This window comes from Alosa sapidissima, chromosome 5 (assembly GCF_018492685.1).
Source record: "Alosa sapidissima isolate fAloSap1 chromosome 5, fAloSap1.pri, whole genome shotgun sequence".
NCBI classification, from domain to species: Eukaryota; Metazoa; Chordata; class Actinopteri; order Clupeiformes; family Clupeidae; genus Alosa; species Alosa sapidissima.
The window spans coordinates 28,233,787-28,250,918 of record NC_055961.1 but is presented as its reverse complement, the minus strand read 5'-3'; the positions used below and the strand labels follow the sequence as shown (position 1 = coordinate 28,250,918).

General features: G+C 43.2%; 1 protein-coding gene and 1 long non-coding RNA gene across 42 annotated transcripts in view; one reads left to right on the top strand and one right to left on the bottom strand.

Moving 5' to 3' along the window:
• Positions 1-17,132, bottom strand: part of LOC121709124 — a 67,502-nt gene that overhangs the window by 23,695 nt on the left and 26,675 nt on the right. The window lies entirely within an intron of this gene.
• Positions 1-17,132, top strand: part of LOC121709120 (protocadherin gamma-A4-like) — a 162,830-nt gene that overhangs the window by 140,328 nt on the left and 5,370 nt on the right. For 2 of the 41 annotated variants that reach the window (XM_042092222.1, XM_042092202.1), the window contains exon 1: positions 1,482-4,071. The exons of 33 other annotated variants lie outside the window; for them this stretch is intronic. In XM_042092222.1, the coding sequence (XP_041948156.1) occupies positions 1,624-4,071 (2,448 nt within the window). In that variant the 5' untranslated portion in view covers positions 1,482-1,623. Of the gene's footprint in view, positions 1-1,481; positions 4,072-4,789; positions 7,318-8,217; positions 10,911-11,448; positions 14,195-17,132 lie in introns of those variants that run through there. 6 more of the 41 variants (XM_042092227.1, XM_042092208.1, XM_042092206.1 and 3 more) reach the window with 5 other exon arrangements.

Genomic DNA, 17,132 nt, shown 5'->3' with positions numbered 1-17,132 from the left:
CTTAAGTTGTGTTTTATAATTGACCAGTGGTTACGACTTACGAGTGAGTGAGTTTGTTTTTCATGTCAGTTTGTCAAGAGGACTATAGGGCGAATTCTCCCTCGTGCGCTGTATGTGTGAGTAAGTAAAAAAAACGCGTAGCTACACGCATTTCAGCCTGAGAGAATTCTCCCCTTAGTTTAAATCTGCAATTTAGGCACGATAGAGGGAGTTACGAGCAACCCCACGATCTAGGCGTTTCTTATGTATACAACTCTTGCGCGCATTCTGCCACTGACTTTTACGCACATTTCCAGCTACGCGCTCCAGAGGGCTGTATTAAGGTCGAGCGCCACTACAAGGTGAAACAGCATATTGCTCAATGTCGGCAGTAGGTCTAGTTCTAAATAGTATAGTAGTATAGTATAGTATATATACTCTTTTGATCCCGTGAGGGAAATTTGGTCTATACATTTATCCCAATCCGTGAATTAGTGAAACACACACAGCACACAGTGAACACACAGTGAGGTGAAGCACACCAGTATGCCAGTCTCTCTACTGTATTCGAAACTACAGGTGTCAGTCTACAGCTTCTTTAGCATAGGTACATTGAAAGCATAGATAAAATATTAATCTACACACCTCAAGCACGGCTTGACTCTTTATAAACAAGCCTCAAAACAAAAGTGAAATTTCGTTAAGTCAATTCTTTGTTAGGCTACGTGATGACACATAATTTTACTGTAAGCCTTCTCTATTCAGATCACCATGCTTTACGTTTTCAAAATCAAAGACTGGTTTGTGTTCTTTCTGGATTTAAATGGCATTCAGAAGGTCAATGAGAAAGTCCACGTTCCACGTTTTCATATCAGCCTAAATTAACGAGGTGGTGGATCAGTCTGGTTCTATTTTAAATAAATCACGTCTATTTCATAAGGCCGCCTTGATTTTTAGAACTTCCGCGCTGTGGATGTGACCGAAGCGGGAATGGAAGAATATGTGTAACTGAAGCGCGTAAAAAAACCGAATGGGAGAATTAGCTCCTATGTGAATCAGTTTATTTAGACTAGTTGCACCCGAGTTTCAGCACTGGTGTTGTGGACAGCGACTTCACCCAGTTTGATTTTCAGCGGGTGACCGTCAGTCAGTGGCTATGACTGTTTACACAGAAATTATAGTCTTTGCACCTCGTGTTAATTTAAATCAATTTTTAGAACCGTTCCATCCATCATCATAAGGTTAGGATAAAACATCATATTTATTTGTGTAAGCTTGATGTTTATATACATTTAATGGGAGTGTTCCCACGTTCACAACTCAAAGGGAGGCTACACTGAAAAACGTCCCCAGAAAGGCAGAGCTGGGACTTTAAGAGACGCCTTGACGTTTATTGGATAGCAGTGGTCTGAGAGTAAAGCCAATAGCGTGTGGGACTGTACAGAGAGATCTACTCCCTCCCCCTATGTTCGGCTTTGTAAGCAGTACAATGCTCAGAGAGAGGAAGAGGAGAGGAAGAGGATGCGTACACAGCGTTGTAAAAATGCTTATATGCTTGTAGTGAGATCGTGAATTGCAAGCTGCTAAACAATGGGTTCTTTGCTAAAAGATAAAGCAACATTTCGACGGTGAACGATAAGAGAGATGAAGCCTCCCTTGTTCATTCCCGAGTGGAGTTGGCGGACGCTGTGGATTTTACCTTTTTTGTTTTTGTGGAATAATGTTCATGCCCAAATCCGTTACACCATTCCAGAGGAGTTAAAGGAGGGATCTGTTGTAGGAAATATAGCAAAGGATCTTGGTCTGGATGTGGCTGACATTGCAAACCGCAGGTTACGCATAGCTTCTGAATCTGGTAACCATTATTTCACCGTGGACCTGGCGAAGGGTGAGTTGGTGGTGAATGACAGAATAGATAGGGAGAAGTTATGCGGGATAAAAGCTATTTGTGTCTTAACCTTAGAAGTTGTCGTTGAAAACCCTTTACAATTACATCGCATAGAAATAGACGTTCAAGATATTAATGATAATGCCCCCGACTTCCACACGAAAGAAATTGTTCTAAAAATAGCGGAATCTACCACACCAGGTAAACGATTCCCATTAGAAAAAGCAAGTGACCCAGATGTTGGCAGCAACAGTTTACGTGAATACACACTTAACACTAACGACTATTTCCGCTTAAATGTAAAAAATCTTAAGGACGGAATAAAGGTCCCTGAACTGATAGTAGAAAAGGCTTTAGACAGAGAGACCGAATCGTCACATCAGCTTGTGCTGACTGCTTTGGATGGGGGCAGTCCAGCAAAAACAGGAACATTGTTGCTACAGATACATGTCCAAGATGTGAACGACAATGATCCCAAATTTGAATTGGCGACATACAAGGCAGATGTGCAGGAAAACGCCAAAATTGGGCATACCATCATTAGATTAAAAGCAACCGACTTGGATGAAGGCCCAAATAGTGAAATAGAATACTCATTCCCTGCACACAACGCTGACACAATTAAACAGGTATTTCGAATACATCCAGACTCGGGTGAAATAACAGTGATTGCAGCTTTAGATTATGAAGAGTGTAAGTCGTATACTTTTGACATCATTGCTAAAGACAAAGGAACTCCTGAACTAGAAGGGCATTCGTCTGTTCAGATTGATGTTCTTGATGAGAACGATAATGCACCAGAAATAATATTAAAATCTTTGCCCAGCCCCGTCACAGAAAATGCGCCCAAAGGCACTGTTGTAGCTTTAATTAATGTTAAAGATTTGGATTCTGGTGACAATGGTAAAGTTGAACTGAACATTTCTCCTGGCTATCCATTTACATTAAAACCATCTTTTGATAAACACTATTCATTAGTGACCGATTCGTTGTTAGACCGCGAGATAACGCCAGAGTACAATGTCGAAATATTAGCGTCAGACTCCGGAACGCCATCTTTAAAAACAAGTAAAATCATCAAAGTTAAAGTGCTAGATGTCAATGATAATCCACCGGTTTTCTCTCAGTCTTACTACAACGTGTTCCTAAATGAGAATAATCCAGCAGGATCATCACTGTTCTCTATAACTGCGACAGATAAAGACCAAGACAAGAATGCAAAGTTATTGTATTCAATCGCTGACTCAAAATTTAATGATATTCCAGCTTCGTCGTACTTTTATATCAACGCGGAGAACGGAACAATCTATAGCATGAACACATTTGACTATGAAAATATAAAATTATTTAAAATAACTATTCTAGCAACAGATCAGGGTTCTCCATCTCTTCACAGCAACGCTACCGTTAATGTTTTTATTCTGGATCAAAACGACAATATCCCCGCTGTCATTTACCCCTCCGCGGTCATGGGCTCTGTGTCTCATCAGAGGATGCCCCGGTCTGCTAAAACGGGGCATCTCGTTACCAAAGTAACAGCTGTGGATGCTGACTCGGGCCACAACGCCTGGATTTCCTATAGACTCACGGAATCTACAGACTCTTCTCTGTTCGCTGTAAATCTCTATACCGGAGAGGTGAGGACTAAACGCTCTGTTTCAGAGCAGGATGATGCCTCTCAGAGACTGCTTATAGAGATCAAGGACAATGGAGAGCCAGTCCAGTCCACCACAGTCACAGTGGACATACTGATAGAGGACGGACTACACGAACCCATCTCAGACTTCAGACAGAAAGCCACTGAGAAAGACAAGAAAAACAGTAAAATAACTTTCTATCTGATCCTGTCGTTAGCCTCGGTGTCCGTGTTGTCGTTGTTAACGTTTTTCATCTTGTTAATTAAATGCGCCAGGAGCAGTAGAGGCAGTGCTAGCTGCTGCATTAGAGGAGATTCTGATGGATACAAGAATCCCAACAGAAACCTACAGATCCAGCTCAACACAGACGGACCTATTAAGTATGTGGAGGTTCTGGGAGGAGACATGATGTCTCAGAGCCAGTCGTTTGGGTCTTATTTGTCTCCAATGTCGGAGTTCAGTGACTTGACTCTCGTAAAACCGAGCAGCACACTTGACTTTAAGGATACATTACGTGGGCTTGATGCGTCATTACCAGACAGTGCATGGACTTTCGAGTGTCAACAGGTAAGAGAATGGCTTACGTAAAAGGATTGTCAGACTACAGTCATTTTTTTAATCATATTAGTTACACATGACATGACAGAAGAAGCCCATTTCTTACTTCGAATAATTATATTTGATGGTGTCCTGATACTGGGTGGGTATGGGTGTATTTGAGTGGTTGTGCTTGAGTGCGTCTGCGTGTTGTCTCTCCGTGTGCGCTTGTGCATGCTGGGTATTTCAGCACTCTTGTTGCGGACAGCGACACTACATTTGCAGTGTGACTTCTCGTGACTGATCATCATAGCTTTCATAGCTCTTGTAGTAAGACGCGGTGGACAAATAGTGGTATGATATATATATATATATATATATATATATATATATATTCATGACTACAATGTATATATATATATATATGAAATTGTAGTCATATATATATTACACACTCTATCTTGATTCAGTGCCTAACACGAAAGGATTGCCGTCAAGCAATATGGATGTATCCAAGCCCGGTGCATAAAGGTTGCTACGACTTTAAGAGATTGTCTTAATGTTTATTGGACTACTGTGCTGTGGGAGCTGATCCAATAGCATGTGAGACTGTACAGAGAGATCTACTCCCTCCCCCCTTCAGCTTTGTAACAAGCACAATGCTCAGTGCTGTGATCGGACAGAATGCGTAGACACCGATAAAACAAATGGTCAGGGCCTACATGAAAAAAACATATTATTTTGACTTAAAACATGAATTCTGTGTTAAGGATTGGGTTCCTTGGTAAAAGATGAAGATACATTGTGACAGAAAACGGTAACGTCTGAAAGATGAAGCGCGTTCTGCACATTCGCGGGTGGAGTTGGCGGACACTGTGGATTTTACCTTTTGTGTTCTTGTGGAATAATGTTCAAGCCCAGATCCGTTATAACATTCCAGAGGAGTTAAAGGAGGGATCTGTAGTGGGAAATATCGCAAAGGATCTTGGTCTGGACGTGGCTGACATTACAAACCGCAAATTACGGATAGCGTCTGAATCTGGTAATTATTTTAACGTGGACCTGACCAAGGGTGAGTTGGTGGTGAATGAGAGGATAGACAGAGAGAAGCTGTGCGGGCAAAGTGATGTTTGTCTCTTGCCTTTGCAAGTCGTCGTCGAGAACCCTTTACAACTGCATGGCATAGAGATAAACATTCAGGATATTAACGACAATGCCCCCGAGTTTCATGTTAAAGAAAGCATACTTAAAATAGCTGAATCGATGACACCAGGTAAAAGACTTCCTCTAGAAAAAGCAAGTGACCCCGATGTTGGCAGCAATAAGTTACGTTCTTACACATTAAGTAGTAACGAGTATTTTCGACTGAACGTTAAAGCTCTTAAAGATGGGGAGAAGGTTCCAGAGTTGATTGTTGAAAAGCCATTAGACAGAGAGACTGTATCGTCACACCAACTCATATTGACTGCTTTAGATGGGGGTAGTCCCGCAAAAACAGGCACGATGCTTCTACATATAAACGTGCAAGACATTAATGATAATGAACCTAAATTTGAATTGGCAACATATAAGGCATCTGTGCAGGAAAACGCAGAAATCGGGCATATTATTATAAAGTTAAAAGCTTCTGATCTAGATGAAGGTCCAAATGCTGAAATATTGTACTCATTCCACACACACACGTCTGATACCGTTAAGCAGACATTCGGAATAAATGCAGACACGGGTGAAATATCAGTAATTGCAACACTAGATTATGAAGAGTGCAAATCATATGCTTTCGACGTTATTGCAACAGACAAAGGAACTCCTGAACTAGAGGGGCAATCTGCCGTCCAAATTGATATTGTTGATGAAAACGATAATGCACCAGAGGTTATATTAAAATCTTTGCCAAGTCCGGTTGAAGAAAATGCTCCTATAGGCACAGTTGTAGCATTAATTAATGTTAAAGATTTGGATTCTGGTGACAATGGTAAAGTTGATCTGAGTATATCTCCCGAATTACCATTTGCATTAAAACCCTCTCTAGATAAACACTATTCCTTAGTCACTGATTCCTTATTGGACCGCGAGGTAACACCAGAGTACAATGTCGAAATAATTGCATCAGATGCTGGAACTCCGTCGTTGAAAACAACTAAAATGATTAACGTTAAAGTCCTGGATGTCAATGACAACCCACCGGTTTTCTCGCAGTCTCACTACAATGTGTTTCTAAAGGAAAACAATCCAGCAGGGTCGTCATTGTTCTCTATAACTGCGACAGATAAAGACCAAGGCAAGAATGCAAAGTTATTATATTCAATTGCAGACTCGAAATTTAACGATATTCCAGCTTCTTCTTACTTTTATATCAACGCGGAGAATGGAACAATCTATAGCATGAACACATTTGACTATGAAAAACTAAAATTGTTCAAAATCACAATTGCAGCAACAGATCAGGGTTCCCCATCTCTTCGCAGCAACGCTACCGTTAATGTTTTTATTCTAGATCAAAACGACAATGCCCCCGCTGTAATTTACCCCTCCGCGGTCATGGGCTCTGTGTCTCATCAGAAGATGCCCCGGTCTGCTAAAACGGGGTACCTCGTTACCAAGGTAACAGCTGTAGATGCGGATTCAGGCCACAACGCCTGGATTTCCTATAGACTCGCGGAAGCTACAGACTCGTCTCTGTTCGCCCTGAATCGCTACACTGGAGAGGTGAGGACTAAACGCTCTGTTTCAGAGCAGGATGATGCCTCTCAGAGACTGCTAATAGAGATCAAGGACAATGGAGAGCCAGTCCAGTCCACCACAGTCACAGTGGACATACTGATAGAGGACGGACTACACGAACCCATCTCAGACTTCAGACAGAAAACCACTGAGAAAGACAAGAAAAACAGTAAAATCACTTTCTACTTGATCCTCTCTTTGGCATCAGTATCTGTATTATCTCTGTTAACGTTTTTCATACTACTTATTAAGTGTGCTAGAAACAACAGAGACAGTACTAGCTGCTGCATCAGAAGAGATTCTGAAGGATATAAGAATCCCAACAGAAACCTACAGATCCAGCTCAACACTGATGGGCCTATTAAGTATGTGGAGGTTCTGGGAGGAGACATGATGTCTCAGAGCCAGTCGTTTGGGTCTTATTTGTCTCCAATGTCGGAGTTTAGTGACTTAACTCTCGTCAAGCCTAGCAGCACTCTTGACTTTAAAGACACATTACATGGGCTTGATGCATCATTACCAGACAGTGCTTGGACTTTTGAATGCCAGCAGGTGAGAACAATGTTGTTTGAGAGTTCATTGCTGTGACATACTTTTTACAAACTTTACAGAAATGTTTCTAATTCCACTACTGACAAGTTTGCTTCAACAGGCCAGTGATTGATAGATAGAGATAGATACTTAATTTATCCAGATGGAAATTGGGGCATCCAATAGCTTATGACATCCACATACCCACATGCAGAACATGAAACACTTAAAACAGGAAGAAAATACAATTGTGAGATTGTCTATCCACCAGATGTTCATGACACACAGTGCTGATAGGCTTATGTAAATATGTATTTAAGAACATGATGATGCTTTCCATTCCACTCCATTTAGTCTCCCGTTTTTGGGACATACATTGTATAAATAGTAGGCGAGAGCCAGGACGAAGTTAACACCTCATTTAAAAACACAATGTTTGAGACTGAAAGCCAATATTTTTTCACTAGCAACCTACATCTGTCCTCTGTTAAATGCAGTTGCACTTTTAGTCCTGGACAAGGCCGTTCAGGAATAATTTGAGCAAACCTTGTGAAACAATCAAGTAGCTGCCAATTAAGCTCTTAAAACATAAAAAGGCTTGCTGCCTCTGTGAGTTAGTGAATCTAATCTACTAATTACAGCTCTATGTGCTACTCCAGCGTTTGGCATGTATTCCTTAAGCCCTGAACTCCTCGCCAGCAGAAAATTGGGCAATTTTTGAGTCTTTGTGTTCATTCAGTTATTCATTTCTCACTTTGTATGTATTTTATCTTCTCTTTCTCAAGTTTATCTTTTCTTTCTCAAGTCTCAGATAACCGAGATTGTGAGCTATAGACTTCCATGCTCTCTCTTATCATAGACCTACATGTTGGAAGTGTAGTTCCACTTTAAGAGGCTGCTCGTTTGCTATTGGTTTGGTGCTGCACTCGGCTCGAGCCAATAGCTCGCAGGACTGTACAAAGAGATCTACTCTCTCCCTCACAGTGAAGTGTAAACCCATCAGGGATGAGTGTAGGAGAGAAGCTTGTGCACACACGGATGGAAAATGTTGATCGGTCCGAAAGAGAGTCTCGGTCCAATGTTCCTATCATGGTTGGATACAGAATCTTCTAGTTTTTAGGGTGAAGGATACGTATGTAAATGGGGAGTTCGACTGTGTTTTCGTGGAAATGAACTACTGCAGGAATAACCGTGTTTGGAGATTGCGGGCGCCTTGGCTTTTTTATTTTGCCGTTTGGTGGAATGCAGTTAATGCTCAAATACGTTATACCATCCCGGAGGAACTGAAGGAAGGTTCCGTGGTTGGAAATATCGCCAAGGACCTTGGTTTGGGAGTCGCAGATATTGCACATCGCCAGTTACGGATAGCCTCGGAGACTGGAAAACAGCAGTTCGATGTGGATTTGGTAAAGGGTGAGCTGGTCGTTAACGAGAGAATAGACAGGGAGTCTTTATGCGAAGAAAGCGTTACTTGTGTGTTGCCCTTGCAAGTTATAATTGAGAACCCATTAGAACTGCACCGTGTGGAGATAGATATTCAAGACATAAATGACAACGCTCCACATTTTCGTACAAAGGAGAGCGTATTAAATATACCTGAATCAATTAGTGTACAGTCACGTTTTTCTCTAGAAAACGCTGAAGATCCTGATGTCGGCAGTAATAGTTTACGATCGTACTCGTTAAACAAAAATGAATATTTCCTATTGGATGTAAAACAAGGACATGACAGAAAAGTTCCAGAATTGGTTTTACAAAAACCTTTAGATAGGGAAAATCAGTCTGTTCATGACTTAGTTTTGACTGCATTTGATGGGGGAAACCCAGTAAAATCTGGGACATCAGTGATAAGAGTTAGAGTCCAAGATGTTAATGACAACAAGCCAAAATTTGATCAGTCCTTATACAAAGGATCTGTGCGAGAAAATGCTAACCTCGGCTACAGTATCATAGCCTTGAGAGCAACTGACATAGATGAAGGTGTAAATGCAGAGGTGCAATACTTATTTGGGGCACGGACCCCTGAATCTGTGAGAAAAGCCTTTAGTATTAACGCTGAGACTGGAGAAGTAACCGTTATCGGCGACATTGATCATGAAGCAAGTAAATCATTCACGTTCGATATGAGCGCTAAAGACAAAGGAATACCGGCCTTAGAGGGTCATACATCGGTTCAGATTGACATTCTTGATGAAAATGATAATGCGCCTGAGGTAATATTAACTTCAAAGCCCAGGCCGGTGAATGAAAACGCCCCCATCGGAACTGTTGTTGCTTTGATAAACGTTAAAGACTTAGATTCTGGCGACAATGGCAAAGTAGATGTGAAAGTGTCCCCTGGTTATCCGTTTAAATTAAAAGCGTCATTCGATAACCATTACTCATTGATAACAGATGCACTGTTAGACCGAGAAGTAAATCCAGAATACAACGTAGAAATAGTTGCCAATGACAATGGCTTTCCTTCGCTTAAAACAAGCAAGTTCATACCTGTCAAAATCACTGATGTCAATGACAACCCGCCAGTGTTCTCACAGCGTTACTATAACGTGTATGTTAAGGAAAATAACCCAGCTGGATCATCATTATTTTCAGTGACGGCGACGGATAGTGATCAAGATAAAAACGGAATGCTTGTTTATTCCATTCTAGATTCAAAATTTCAAGACACTCCGGTTTCATCCTATTTTTATATTAACGCGGAGAATGGCACTATTTACAGTATGAACTCCTTTGACTACGAGAAAATAAAATTATTCCAAGTAATTGTTCAAGCGAAAGACCAGGGATCTCCCTCTATGAGCAGCAATACTACCGTTCATGTTTTTATCCTAGATCAAAACGACAATGCCCCCTCTGTCATTTACCCTTCCACAATAATGGGCTCTGTGTCTCATCAGAGGATGCCCCGCTCTACTAAGACGGGGCACCTCGTCACCAAGGTAACGGCTGTGGATGCTGACTCGGGTCACAACGCCTGGATTTCCTATAGACTCGCAGAAGCTACAGACTCGTCTCTGTTCGCTGTGAATCTTTACACGGGAGAGGTGAGGACTAAACGCTCTGTTTCAGAGCAGGATGATGCCTCGCAGAGACTGCTTATAGAGATCAAGGACAATGGAGAGCCAGTCCAGTCCACCACAGTCACAGTGGACATACTGATAGAGGACGGACTACACGAACCCATCTCAGACTTCAGACAGAAAACCACTGAGAAAGACAAGAAAAATAGTAAAATCACCTTCTATTTAATTCTATCGCTAGCATCAGTGTCTGTACTATCTCTGCTGACTTTTTTCATACTTCTAATTAAGTGCGCTAGAAGCAGCAGAGACAGTGGTAGCTGCTGTATTAGAAGAGATTCTGATGGATACAAAAATCCCAACAGAAATCTACAAATCCAGCTCAACACTGACGGGCCTATAAAGTATGTGGAGGTTCTGGGAGGAGACATGATGTCTCAGAGCCAGTCGTTTGGGTCTTATTTGTCTCCAATGTCGGAGTTCAGTGACTTAACTCTCGTCAAGCCTAGCAGCACGCTTGACTTTAAGGATACATTACGTGGGCTTGATGCGTCATTGCCAGACAGTGCATGGACGTTTGAATGTCAGCAGGTGAGAGTTAAACGTGATTTGACTTGAACTTTGTCACTGTTACAATGAATATGCATTATTACACTATGACATGGCAGTGATCATCATATTGTAGTGACACACACACGCACGCATGCACACACACACACACACACACACACACACACACACACACACACACACACACACACACTCATAAACACAACTAATCAACTGCTGTAGTAATCCAGTCCAGTGAAGTGTGCCTCATTCCTTTCAGTTGAGTGATTTTCAGCACCACATCTTTGGACAGCGACACCTATCCATGCGCCTTGACTGTCTGAATGCAGCTGAAGTGCTTCTGTGACCATCGCTGTAGGAATCTCGTTTGTTTTAGACACAAAGATAATAAATGCTGTGTGACACTGGTTGGGTAATCAGCCTCTAATCTATGGTCAGAAGGTGTACTATCCTAAAGGTTGTCTTATTTTAAACAAACAAAACGGCTGGTGTAATATGAGATAAGCACGATACACACGCGTATTTATACATTCTGTTTCTGGTTTATCGTGTAGCTCTATGAGCGGTTTCTTTAAGAAATGTCTCCTTTGCTATTGGATTATACAGATGGTCGATTTGCACCAATGGCGTGCTCGACTGTACAAAGAGATCTACTCCCTCCCCCAGCCTCAGTCGTGTATACCCAACAATGATTAGAATGTGGAGAGAAAGGCGGTCGCTCCTCTTGCTGGGAATCATAATGGATATAAATGTATTTTCAATCGGGAATGGCCAGTTCTTGTCTTTAACATTTTTCAGTTAAACCACCCTGGATGTAATCATTTTGTTTTTTATTCAAGATAATGTGCTGATGGGAGATAACGAGGATGTCAAGCAAGGCATTCACCTCTGGAATAAGGCTAGAGCTATGGCTCCACGTATTTCTTATGTGGACGACTACAACAGCTCAACAGATTCGGTATACTATACCAGAGGAATTAAGCGTGGGGTCTGTTGTTGGACGTATTGCAAAGGACCTTGGTTTGGACGTCAGTGAAATCTCTGATCGTAAATTGCGTATAGCTTCAGAGGCTGAGCATTTCTCTGTGGATTTAGGGAGAGGGAATTTGCTGGTAAGCGACAGAATTGATAGAGAAGAGCTATGCAGTCATAGCAATAGCTGTACTATACCATTAGAGGTTATAATTGAGAATCCCCTTCAGCTCTACAGAGTTGAGGTAGAGATACAGGATATAAATGACAATTCTCCCAGTTTTCAGTCAAAGGAGCACACGTTAAAAATAGCTGAATCTACGGCTCCTGGTGTGCGTTTCTCTCTAGAGAGTGCACAAGATCCAGACGTTGGAAGTAATTCGTTGAAGTCCTACACTTTAAGCAAAAACGACCATTTTAAATTAAATGTGAAAGATCTAGGGGATGGACGAAAAGTTCCAGAGCTAGTGCTAGACAGATTATTAGACCGTGAAAAGCAGGCAGTACATCACTTATTACTGACTGCCTTAGATGGAGGCACTCCGGCGAACTCTGGAACATCACAAATAGTAATAACTGTTCTTGATATCAATGACAATAACCCCGTGTTTGATAGCACCTTATACAAAGCTACGGTTAGGGAAAATAGTGCATTAGGTACGTCAGTTCTCAAGGTGGAAGCAGCCGATCTGGACGATGGTCCCAACGGCGACGTTGAATATTCCTTTGGAAAACGCACCCCTGATTCGGTGCGTTCTTTATTTCAGATAGAACCACAAACTGGACAAATATCTCTGAATGGAGTGGTTGATTATGAGACCACACATACGTACAGGATAACTGTAATTGCCAGAGACAAAGGGATTCCAGAAATGGAGGGAGAATCTACTGTTCAGATAGACGTAGTCGACGTAAATGACAATCCTCCTGAGATTATCCTCACCTCAAAGCCGAGCCCGGTAAGGGAAGATGTGCCAAACGGGACTGTGGTGGCGCTGATTAGAGTGCGAGACCCAGACACAGGGAACAACGGTAAAGTAACTGTGAACATTCCAGCGAAAGTTCCCTTTACACTGAAGCCCTCTTTCTCCAACAATTACGCATTGGTGACTAACGGGCCTTTAGACCGTGAGAAATTTCCTGAATATAATATAGAGGTATCTGCATCAGATTTAGGTTCCCCTCCACTCAATAGCCAACGAATAATCCCAGTAAGAATATTAGATGTTAATGATAATGCCCCAACGTTTTCTCAGTCTTCGTATAACGTTTACATGACTGAAAATAACACACCTGGTTCAATAATATATTCGGTCTCTGCATCAGACGCAGATGTTGGGGAGAATTCGAAAATAACCTATTCTGTATTAGAATCGAAAGTCCAGGATATAATGGTTTCATCATATGTCTACATAAATGCAGATAATGGGAGTATTTTCAGCATGAATGCTTTTGACTATGAGAAAATAAAAGTGTTCCAGATCTTAGTGCAAGCTAAAGACCAGGGTTCTCCGCCACTGAGCAGCAACGCCACCGTTCATGTTTTTATTCACGATCAAAACGACAATATCCCCGCTGTCATTTACCCCTCCGCGGTCATGGGCTCTGTGTCTCATCAGAGGATGCCCCGCTCTGCCAAAATGGGGCACCTTGTTACCAAGGTGACGGCAGTGGATGCAGATTCAGGCCACAACGCCTGGATTTCCTATAGACTCGCCGAAGCTACAGACTCGTCCCTGTTCGCTGTGAATCTTTACACTGGAGAGGTGAGGACTAAACGCTCTGTTTCAGAGCAGGATGACGCCTCTCAGAGACTGCTTATAGAGATCAAGGACAATGGAGAGCCAGTCCAGTCCACCACAGTCACAGTGGACATACTGATAGAGGACGGACTACACGAACCGATCTCAGACTTCAGACAGAAAGCTACAGAAAAAGACAAGAAAAACAGTAAAATCACTTTCTACTTGATCCTGTCGCTAGCATCAGTGTCTGTATTGTCTTTATTGACGTTTTTCATACTACTTATTAAGTGTGCTAGAAATAGTAGAGGCAATGCGAGCTGCTGCATCAGAAGAGATTCTGACGGATACAAGAATCCCAACAGAAACCTACAGATCCAGCTCAACACTGACGGACCTATAAAGTATGTGGAGGTTCTGGGAGGAGACATGATGTCTCAGAGCCAGTCGTTTGGGTCCTATCTGTCCCCAATGTCGGAGTTTAGTGACTTAACTTTCGTCAAGCCCAGTAGCACTCTTGATTTCAAGGACACATTGCGCGGGCTTGATGCATCATTACCAGATAGTGCATGGACTTTTGAGTGTCAACAGGTGAGGAACTGCACAGACCTTTAATGGTGAAATCTCTCTCTCTCTCTTCTCTCTCTGTCTCTCTCTCTCGGTCTCAGTGACTGTGTGTGTGTGTGTGTGTGTGTGTGTGTGAGAGAGAGAGCTCGCGCGTTCCCGCTAAGAGCAGATGTTATGCCTTCAAAAGAAGGAGCCCTCTATTATTATTCTTTTGAGAGAAGTTCAGATCGGTCCTCCAATAGGATTGCATGTCCTTTGTTCCAAACTATGCCTCTAACCCCAACACCCACTCCACCAACAGTTGTTTCAGTCTGGTTAAACTTGTACGCTCAGTGAGGTTGAGCCAAACCACACTTACGTACCTCTATCATGAGTTCATGGTGGTATAAAATAGGTGCGTAGGTTTTCAGCACATCATGTGCGCATAATTTAAGATAATTCTATAGACAATTAGTTGAGATGAAAAAGTGTTTTGTTGTGGATTCTATTGTACAATTCAGACATGGAGAGGAGCATCTGGGAGATGGAGACTGCATGCCGACACAGGATTCTGTATTTATTTCCCTTTATGTTCCTGGCAGCAAGTGCAGCCGACTTTTCCTATTCCGTATCTGAGGAATCAACGCCTGGAACTTTTGTCGGAAATATAACTAAAGACTTGGGTATAGAAATTAAAACAATCCACCGAAGGAACCCACGCGTTGTTTCGGAACCAAACTCCAGATTCTTTGATTTTAATGCCGTTAATGGTGCACTGGTTGTTAATCAAACTATTGACAGAGAACGTCTTTGCGTGAGCCGTTCTGCATGTTCTCTGCGTTTCAAAGTAATATTACAAAATCCCATGGAAATGCACCGTGTCTTAGTAGATGTCGTGGACGTCAATGACAACACGCCACAGTTTCAGACTAAAAACACCACATTGGAGGTGTCTGAGGCTGCTGCTCCTGGTACGAGATTTCGGCTTGAGAGTGCTCAGGACTTGGATGTTGGTGTCAATTCTTTACGCATATATGACCTTAGCCCTAATGCGAATTTCATTTTAAACGTTCAAACAAAAAGCGATGGTAGCAAATACCCAGTCTTAATTTTGGACAAACCACTCGACAGAGAAAAGCAGGACACGTTTACTTTGGTCCTTTCTGCTGTGGATGGCGGGAATCCAGCCAAATCAGGTACCACTCTAATTCATATGAACGTCCTGGATGTCAATGATAACGCGCCTGTCTTTGACCACCACATTAAGCGAGTGAGTGTGTTGGAAAACTCTCCTCCCGGGGCCCTAGTCACACAAATCAATGCCTCCGACTCGGATTATGGTATGAACGCGGAAGTTGCATATCTATTTGATAAATACACTCCCCAGGACGTTCTCAATCTCTTTAGCGTGGATTCAGCAACAGGTGAAATTCACGTAAAAGGCGAGTTGGATCGCGAGCTAGCAAATGTTTATGACATCACCATCATAGCCAGGGATCGCGGAACGCCCGCCATGGAAGGTTCTTGCAATGTTAAAGTAGAAATCATGGACGTAAATGACAACACGCCGACTATAGTCATTAACTCTCTCTCCAACGTCTTCAAAGAAGACGTAGAATCAGGCACTGTCATTGCTGTAATCACAGTAAAAGATGAGGATGCAGGTAAAAATGGTGAAGTCCGTGTAGAAATTCCCCAAGGCTTGCCTTTCAAGCTGAGCCCTCCATTCGAGGAACACTATACTCTCATGACAGATGGCCCACTGGACAGGGAAACTGTGGCTGAATACACAATCACTGTTATGGCCACAGACTCTGGCTCGCCTTCCCGCTTCCAAAAGGAGTCTTTTGTGCTGAGCCTTTCAGATGTAAATGACAATGCCCCCCTATTTACTCAGGCCTCCTACACAGTGGAAATAGCAGAGAATAATGCCCCTAACACTCCCATTCTGACAGTGTCTGCATCGGATCCAGACTTGGGTGAGAATGGTAGTCTGACATTTTCTATCTTGGACACTGAGGTGCGTGGTTATCCTGTGTCCTCCTATGTGTATATCAATGCTGAAAAGGGCCACATCTATGCCCTGCGCCCTCTCGATCACGAGCAGATGAATGCTTTCCAGATTCACGTGCAAGTCCGTGATTCAGGGAGTCCAGCGCGCACCTCAAACGCCACCGTGCATGTTTTCGTCCTCGACGAGAATGACCACGCTCCGTCCGTCCTGTACCCGGCGCTGCCCACGGACGGCGTCCTGCAACTGACCGTGCCGCACTCTGCAGGCGTGGGCCACCTGGTCCAGCGTTTGGTTTGTGTGGATGGCGACAGCGGTCACAACGCTTGGCTGTTCTACAGCCTCTCCGGGCCCGACGCAGACTTCTTTCACGTCGGAGCCCACACAGGAGAGCTGCGTGTGGCCCGCAAGCTCGCCCAGGAGGAGGCCGGCCTGGTGCTCAGCTTCATCGTGCTTGTGCAGGACAATGGCAAGCCCGCCATCTCCACCACCGTGGCTGTCAACGTGACCATGGTCGAGAAGGTGGCGGACGTGTCCTCTCAGCGTCGCAGTGCCTTCTCGCGAAAAACCCCCGGCTCGGACTTGACCCTCTACCTCATCTTGACCCTGTCCTGCGTCTCCGTCGTGTCATTCCTGACCTTTGCGCTGCTGGCGGTGCGTTGGTTCAGACACCGCGGCCAACTGTCCTGCTTCGGATACACCTTCTTCTCCAAACACGCCCTTGACAAACACAGACACCAAGACCTCCACCTGCAGATCAACATGGACGGGCCCATGAGATACATAGAGGTGGTGGGAGACTCCAAGGATGCACATAAACGCACTTTAGGGCCCTGCTACTCAACACTATCCAGCGTGAGCGACTTTGTGTTCGTAAAGTCACCGGTTACCAGTCAGAATGCAGGGCGCATGAGCCTCTCCAAGAAACTGTTTGCTAACTCAGTGAGTAAGGTGAGCACGACAACCCCAAGT